This window comes from Aulonocara sp. 'chitande type north' Nkhata Bay, linkage group LG5 (genome assembly GCF_057382095.1).
Source record: "Aulonocara sp. 'chitande type north' Nkhata Bay isolate Kocher_YH1m ecotype deep benthic linkage group LG5, A_spYH_male_GT1.1, whole genome shotgun sequence".
Lineage (NCBI taxonomy): Eukaryota > Metazoa > Chordata > Actinopteri > Cichliformes > Cichlidae > Aulonocara > Aulonocara sp. 'chitande type north' Nkhata Bay.
Genome location: NC_141348.1, coordinates 40,313,094 through 40,321,936, shown reverse-complemented (window position 1 = coordinate 40,321,936; position 8,843 = coordinate 40,313,094). Strand labels below are relative to the sequence as shown.

General features: G+C 40.2%; 1 protein-coding gene across 1 annotated transcript in view; it reads right to left on the bottom strand.

Annotated features, from left to right (window-relative positions):
- Positions 1-355: 355 nt before the first annotated feature.
- Positions 356-8,843, bottom strand: part of LOC147331302 (uncharacterized) — a 10,780-nt gene continuing 2,292 nt past the window's right edge. The window contains exons 2-3 of the mRNA XM_086293536.1: positions 4,060-4,253; positions 356-1,198 (exon numbers count right to left, since the gene is read on the bottom strand). Of these exons, the coding sequence (XP_086149662.1) occupies positions 982-1,198; positions 4,060-4,253 (411 nt within the window). The 3' untranslated portion in view covers positions 356-981. The remainder of the gene's footprint in view (positions 1,199-4,059; positions 4,254-8,843) is intronic.

The window sequence follows — 8,843 nt, the reverse complement described above, 5'->3', positions numbered from 1 at the left end:
ACATGCGAGACTCATCCGAGGGTAAAGGTGGTGTACAAGGAGCGGTCTCTGTTCATTTGGCAGATTGAGCTTAAACTTTGTTATTATTGTTATTACTTTTTACAATCAGTACTCTGGTTTTTGCATTGCACAGGAAGAAAACAACTTTCAGTGCTGGAAATTTCACATTAGGGCTCTAAATAAGAAAGCAACTGTAAATTAGAGGTTATATAATCAAACTGCACTCAGTAGCACTACAGTTCTTTCTGCTCATTGTTCTGTTTAAATATGAACAGAGCTGCCAAAGGATATGATAAGATGATATGTGTGAAGGTGATGTGGTATTGTTCAACAGCAACACAAAACAACCCAAATATAAAAGAGAAATTCTCTTTAATTAAATACTCAAATCAGGAAACACAAATGATTCAACATTCTTCATCCAAAGTTTGCAATGAGCTTCACTTGTATTAGTGACGTTGCAGTTACTGCTTCTGTTCTTGTATTTGGGGGGGAAACTGTAAGAAAGGAAAAAAAGGAACAAAGCCTCCAGAAAGACTGAAGGGATCAGAAATGGATGCCAAGAGAGAGAGAAGGCAAACGGCAAAAAGGAGGACTAAAAAGTAAGGTGAGAAGGAAGGTAAAGATGAGCAGAGAGGGTTGCAAGCAAAACACCAGAACATGGCCGAGTCAGCTGCTGGAGAACGGTGCAGAAGAGATTAGCTTAATCTGACAGTTTAATTAAAAATAACACAATCCCTGTTCACTCTTCTGATTTCAAATAAATATTTGATACATTTAAGTCCTTATGTTTGATGAGCCAAAGACTTCAAACCACAGTAAAGCATTTGATCACTTCGATCTGTTATAGCGATAAATGACGAGGGAACCTGAATTCACAAATGTGAAGGTGTTTCAGTTTGAAGCCAGATGAATAAAGATTTACAGGCATTAGGCCATTAAAGAGGTTTGTTACTCAATGAGGCAGCAGAGGAGGGGCCATCAGGGTGCAGGTGTGGGAGGTTTGAAGAGTCCAGTCTTTCTGAAGTAGCGCACAATTAGAGGCACAGACACCAGAGTGATGCTCATGCGAACAGGAGCGAAGAGCTTGTGAATGGCGTAGGCCAGGACGAATGTGCTGGTTCCAGCGGCCATCTTGGACTGAACGAACGCCTCGCTGAAGCCCAGTTTGCACAATATGGCAGTCATGTCGATCCCACTGGGAACACAAATAACAGGAAATCTGTAAGTTGGGACCAGAAGGTGTTTGTGTGTATATACACAGTTAGGTCCACAGTACTCTTTATGTGTGCCTCTGCAAAACACTACAAATGGATTTTAAATCAGTCCCGTCTCCCTCCCTTCCCTCCCACCGTGTCGCAGCAGATGGCTGCCTCTCCCTGAGTCTGCTTCTGCCAGAGGTTTCTTCTTGTTAAAAGGGAGTTTTTCCTTCCCACTGTCACCAAGAGCTTGCTTGTAGTTGTTGGGTTTTTTGCTGTTTCTCTGTGTTTTTGTTTTGTTTCTGTCTTTACCTTACAATATAAAGCGCCTTGATGCGACAGGTGCTGTTATTTGGCGCTATATAAATAAAATTGAAAATGATTGAACCAATTAGACTTTAAGCTTTAATATTGTGATTTTTACCAAATTATTGCATTAACTGTTTAAGTATTAAGCCATTTATTTATACAGTCCCACATTTTGGGGGTTCAAAAACTACTTTAACCTTGACTAACCTTTAATTCCAAAATCATCCACTTTAGTTGTCTTTTATAGTTGCAGGACTTCCAGCGTTGCTGGCCGTTGCATTGTTTCTATTTAAGAATGCACATGATTGCTGATTTGATCAATCTAACATTTTGGCTCTGTCTGAGAGGTTTACTTTGATTTTGATTATGTGAGTAGCTACCAAATGCAATTTAACAGTATTTAAATTAATAGCCTATATATTAGTTGATAGCTATCGAATAGTACACCATGGACAATGGAGGAACAAGCTCTCTATGAAAGCTGGCTATGAAACTGCTCGTCAGCAAACTGTCCGATTACTTTTGACCATTTCAAAATAAGAAGCAGTCCTACAATTAAAGCTGAGGGTTTGTACTTCAATCACACATCTTGATTGTTTGATTTGTGCACAGAGGCAAAGATACAGAGAAATGTGTCTTTGTCCAAATGCATCCAAAAACGTTTTAATCACATGAGTGAAAATAGTCCACTACACACACACACACACACACACACACACACACACACACACACACACACACACACCCCAATATATTGGGCCATGCAGCACATTTGCATTATCATCATAATCCTTTAAATAAAGAATGACGTGATGACCATGTTTGCTATATATACATTTTTCTTATGTTTTTTATGGTATGTTTACGTGTTACTGTAAGGTGACCTTGAAGGTCTGAAATAAATGAAATGTTGTATTATTATTATTATTATTATTATTATTATTATTATTATTATTATGTGATTGATTTTTCAATGTAAAAATGAATTAAAATATAATTAAATACATATATTAAAAATATTTTTAGGATTTTCTTCTGCAGCATTAGTAGTGAATTAGCATAGACCAGAAATAATATGATGTAACATCTTTTTAAAACTGGTTTCCTCATTGCCTGTTGCATAAAGTTGTAATTCATCTTGATCTCCACTAGGGGGGACTGTTTACAATAGAGAATTTATTGTTTTTGTTTTTTTAACTTCACGTCTTCTTAACTTGAAGCTATTAGCACATGACTTCTGATCTGCCTTTAAAAGGCTACAGGCACCACTGCCTTCATGAGAAAAGTTTTGATATAGTTTTGCAATTTTGACCCGACCTACTTTGGGAAGCAAATATGCAAAGAATGTGCCAACATGAGTCAGTCATTACAGCACACAGTCACACACAGTTTGAGTCAGCTATATAAAGCGATCTGTCTGCACTCTGGCTGCTGTGTGCTCAGCACACAGCCCTGTATTAGCACACCACATGCCTGAGCGCTGTGGCTGCACAGTGATAATGCACAACAGTTGCAGAGTCATTTTTCAGTTCAAGGGTCATTATCAGCTACAGAAGGAAATCTCCAAGCTCTCAGATTATATCTGTCAGGCCTCTCTGGTATTCGTGCCTCTGGCCAGACAGAAAATTGTTGAGCTGATAAAGTAGGGGTGTGTTGTGCTGTTTGACTTTTAACCGTCTATGACTGTCAACAGACAGAACGCAAGGACTTTATATTTTGCAAGTCACACAACAACAAATCCTTGAAAGATGAGTAAATTAAACTTGAGCATGAATTTGTCTGCATCCAGCGCCAATGTAATAAGGCTGACTGTCTATACTTTGCTATTGTCTCGTGAATTGGTCCCATTTACTGCCAATCTATGTTCCTCATTGCAAAAGCACATAAAAAAAAAAACTGTTTTCGCTTCAGTTAATGATTTCCTACATTGTCCCAAATGGCTGCGAGAGGATTTCAGAAAATGTGGTATTCAGCTGTGGATCAATGAGGACTGTTGTTTCACAGTCAATAGAAAGCAGAAAATCCTCTAGTATAAAGACTTCTCCATAAATCTGATTAGTGTTTGGTGCATCTACAAAGACTCTATTCTTTGAGGACCCATTACTGTCGAGCAATGAAACACGATGTTCATTTTTTTTGCCCCACATCAGATTTTAGTGTCGCTACTACATGACATTGTTACATTTTTGTGATTCATTGTTGGGAATTGTTTTTTGGAGAAATGTCAAAACTGTCTCTGACTTTTCTTTAGAATAGTAAATATCTTTTAGACTCTAAAAGGTGGCTGTAATGGGATACTTTCACCATAGATTGAAACATAGTAGCTTTAGTAGCTCCCTTTGCTTAGGCATCAGTAAGAAGGGAAAAACAGATCACTTTAAAAGTGTTGAGGTATTCTTTGTAGATTTTCTCTAAGGTGTAAAACTGTTTTAAGTATATGAGGTGACTTAAACTTCCACTTGTAAGTCAATTTTATCAGTCTTTAACCTCATCTCTGTAAATCTTAAATGTAAACGCCAATGCCTCGTGCAGTGACCGGACATTTTGTTACCTGGATACTAGCATGTAGAACATTCCCAGAGACATGAGAGAGATCCCGATGTGAAAGGAAACTCCCACTGCTCCATATTCCTTGAAGACTTTCTTAAGCTGCTGGGTTTTGTTGGGTTTCCCTCCCTCTGGCTCTCTGTCCTCCAGGCTCTTCTCCGATGACGTAGTAGAAGCCTCCTTTAAAGTCTGAACATCCTGTACAAAAACATGAGACGCACAACATGAAACAGGAGGATGGACTCTGATACCGTCTCTGTTGCTATAGGAAGCAACAACAAAGACGGTGGCTGCAAGGCAAAAAAGAGAAGACGCTTGCCATGAATTAAAATGAAGTTATTTCATTTTCCATTCAAATACAACTGCAGATCACTTTGATATGAGTATTATGACATCAAGCACAACAAAGCCAAAGAGCACAATCACTGGCAACACATGGAACTGTGGAATTGACTAGTGCTGTGGATCTATACACAGTATCTGCAGATAACTGAACTGCTTTACTAAACAGGTGTGTAAAAGTTTGGAAGCCGAATTCATAAAAACAAAAAGAAGAAAGAAGAACACAATACAACTACACAACATCACCTCCATCTTTCCACCATTGCTGTTGTGCTGTCAGCACGTTTAACTTGTGTATGTAATTACAGAGTAATGTTGCTTAGCTGGGAGCTGTGGTTGTAGTGCCTGGTTTTAACATGCTGGTCTTATTGCAACGTTCAAAGCATCTAGGTGAAAGGTTACTGTAAATACATCAAAATAACTTTCCTTAGTGAGCCTGAACTCTGCACAAACAGTCGTATCTTGGAAATGATGTTGACATGCCATATTTGTTTTGTTAGGACAGATATAGAAACGAAAGTACTATTATAATGTGGAGCAAGCTGGTCAAACAAAGACGATTTTTATGACCCTCCTATTCAAGGAGCAGCCGAGTCAGCTGATTAAACACAGGCTGCTGCGTCTGCGTTGTTTAAGTGAATCACATTATCACTCTCCCTCTCACACACTTAATGTCAGTCACTTTGTGCTACACAAAGAGCCTCTCACACACGTCGGGTTGCGTTTGTGAGCCCAGACACGCACCACTCCAAGATGAACAAGCACCAGACACAGTCCAGCTGCCCGACACGTAACAGGGAGCAGGCAGGTCACTCAGTGTGTGTGAAGCAGATTAGTAAACTGCAACACACAATAACGACATTCAGGCCACAGCGGACGGCAGACTGCAGCAGAGCAGCGACGGCGGACACTTGAGAACGCCTGCATTTGGAAACAGTATGTAAATAAACAACCCTCCATCTGGCCTTATGGCTAAGGCCGTAATGGTTTTATATCAGTAAGAGCTTCAACAGATGGTCAAAAAGAAACAATTTTCTTGTTGTGAAATAAGTTTTCAACCTTTATTTTGAATCAATGTTTAAGTACATCATTTGAATCTATAGGAAAAAAAAAAGCTTTCTTTTAAAAAAAATATATATTAAAATAAATAAAGTCTGCGAGTAGTTTTCAGCTTTTAGTAAATGGATTGTGTGAATGTGTTTACTGAACACGAATGAACTCACTTACACACCTTAGAAATGGTTCAGTTTACTGAAATCTTAAGCCATCAAAGCACAAAAGCCCAGAATTTGCACAACACTGTCACCAGTGCTACCACCGAGGCCCGGCTGTTTGCAAGCATCTCTGGGCTGTTGCTGCAGCTTTGCATATCCATGAGAGCAGTGTTCTTGGTGGATATCTGATGGAGCAGAAATCCAGAGAATGCCTTAAACCGTATTTGTGCCATTCTTGTGGCAGCTCCCCAACCTGCAGTCGTTTCAGCAGGACTATGCCCGAGCCCACACTGCAAGAGTGGCCCGGGGCTTTCTAGATCAGGGGGTCTTTGATGAATAAATCAATAAATCTTTTTTTTTTGGTACCGGTTCTGGTTTTATTTTGTTGTATTTATCCGCGACAAAAGGCTGGTCCGTGCAAATATTGTCTGACAAACTGGTCCATAGCAAAAAAAGGTTGGGGACCGCTGGCTTAGAGTACTAATCGGGTGGAACCAGATAATCTTCCACGGCACACCTATGTGCCGCGGCACAGTGGTTGGAAAACACTGTTCTAGAGGAAGCCATACCTTGTATTAAACATCTTATATATGCGTATATTGCAGTATTGGTTTGTTTCATTTACAGCCGTCGTCATATCGAAACATCAGGACTCAAAACTGAAACCTGCATGAAATTAGAAATCAACGACCAAGTTGTTCATTTAATCAGAAACATAAAAAAATCCTGAGCATGGCACGCTTTTTCCACTTTCGACTATTTGTTCAGACATGTAATGATACAGGTGTGTTTACACGGAGAATCTGTGTCAACCTACTTTTCTCTCCACACAGAAAACTCATGAGGCTTTAATAACACATTGATAGAACGGATTTGAGTAAAACTAAAATAATAAAAATAAGTGTCTTGTTTGCTGTAACAGTTACAAATAATTCCATGTAAAAGCATCTTGGTCTTTAGAACTACTTACTGCGTTACTATGAGCCCTGTACATTATTATACTGTAAGTTCAAGTAGTATACTAAAATTATCAATCATCTGAGTGACAGCACTGCTCCACAAAACAAAGACAAGAGTTGCATGAAGGCTGGGACTCCTTGTTGGAATAATAAAGAACAGCTGACTTTCACAGCTTTAGCGTTTTTAAAAAGGCACACCCCGAAGCCAAAAGCTGTCTAAGAAACTATTGTGAGTGTTGCACACCCTGTTATCATAATGCATACATTATTAAAAATTTCTTCTAATTTAAAGTATTTTCTCCCTATTTATACTGGACTAAATGGAGCAGCTTAGTATTAGATGACTTGGGGCTATTGTGACCAGTGGTTACTCAAATATCTTCTCTGCTGAAGAGGAAACTTGATCTTCCTCTGGAGGAACACACACACACACACAACAGGAAATACCTCCCGGGTGCATTCAGCTATTTTTTCACCATGTTCAAAAAAGACTGCTTATTGTGCCACTAAGCTTGACGTGTTTATGTAGCTAGCTGTCCAGCTAGCAGCTAAGCAATAATCTAAAGTAAATCGTGCAGGGATGTGGATGTGTGTGCTTTTATATGGAGTTTGAATGGTCTTTGAGACATCTGCAAATGTGACATGTTTGGTTGTTTTTAAAAATTAGGACCGTTAGAGGCAACGGAAGGCCATTCATTGCTATGTGTGACATTTAGCCTTTACATACAGTAACTTCCATTCATGTCCCTTTCTGCTTTTTAGGCTGCATTGAGACTACGCTTGCAGACTCTCTTTGTGGGTTTTAGTCAGCCACTTAATCAAGAAAGCAGTAACAATGGTGAAGAAGGGAAGATGGGGGGGGGAAAACAGGCTTATCTTTTCTCTTGGCTACAATTTGTCTTGCTAAATTTTGGCCCAAGCTCCTGGATGAAGCCACACGCTTGGCAATACATTCACCGGGCTGCCAACAATGGACAATGGCAGAGTCCGGGGTGGGTGAGGGAGCAGGCCTTTGCTTTTCAGAGGCAAGAAAGGCCAAGCTAAAAGTAAAGGAAGGCAACGCTGTGGGAGGGTCATGTGAGCGAGCAGCTAAAGGGAGTTGTGCCAGGGAGGGTGTATAGGAGGGGAACAGTGGGACTGCTGTGTCTGATAACAGCTTTTCAGAGGCATGAAAACACATGTGACATGCAAGCAAGGACAAAGAGACACTCACATGCAATGCACAGGGCTGTCAGATTCTCACAGCACGATTATTGTGGCCATAAAAACTGACGAATACTACACTGCCACAATTTCTACGGAAATGTTTTAATACATACTGAAAATGCATCTTTAGCTTTTAATGCATCTCGTCTCACATTAGCAAGTGCGTCTGTGACCATAACTCTGCAAAACTTTGACTGTTTTGACCCAGCCAATCAATATATCACATCGGTTCCTTTAGGTAATTGATAGGCTATTTTATTACAACACTCTAAAGGGGTTCCGTCCCTGCTTTGTGACTCATTTTGGTGCTTACGAAGTAAATGAAGGAGGGTTAAAGAGAAAGGAAGCCACCTAAATCGCAGTCAAGGAGAGAAAACTCAAAGACAAAGTGGAAAAGCAAATCAGTGAGCTGGCTTTATACACTGTATTGCCAAAAATAAAAACAATTCCTTAGCCCCAGGTGTAGAAGACTCATGAAGCACCTACTCATACAAATGTTTGTAGAAGCAGTCTGCATAAAGATCTCACGATCTGGTGATGTTGTGCCATGGTACCGTGATAGCATACCACCTGTGCAAGTCCAGTTGTGAGAGTTCCTTACTATTAAATATTCCACAGTCAACTGTTAGTGGTATTATAACGGAGTGGAAATGATGGGGAATGTTGGGAACATTAGCAACTCGGCTGCAACGTGGTAAAAATCAGAGCAGGGTCAGCAGGTGCTAAGGTGCACAGTGCACAGCGATCGCCAACTTTCTTCAGAGTCGATCGCTCCAGACTTCATTTGGCCTTCAGATTAGCTCAAGAACAGAGTGTAGAGAGCTACATGGTCGACCAGCTGCATCCAAGCCTTACATCACCAAGCATGGTGCAAAGCATTGGATAAAGCAGTGTAAAACACACCATCACCATGTTTTCTGGAGGTGACGAAACACACCTCTCCGTCTGGCAATCCAATGGACGAGTCTGGGTTTCATGGTTGCCAGGAGACCAGTACTTGTCTGAGTGCATTGTGCCAAGTGTAAAGTTTGGTGGAGGGGGGATAACATACTAACCTTATTTCATCT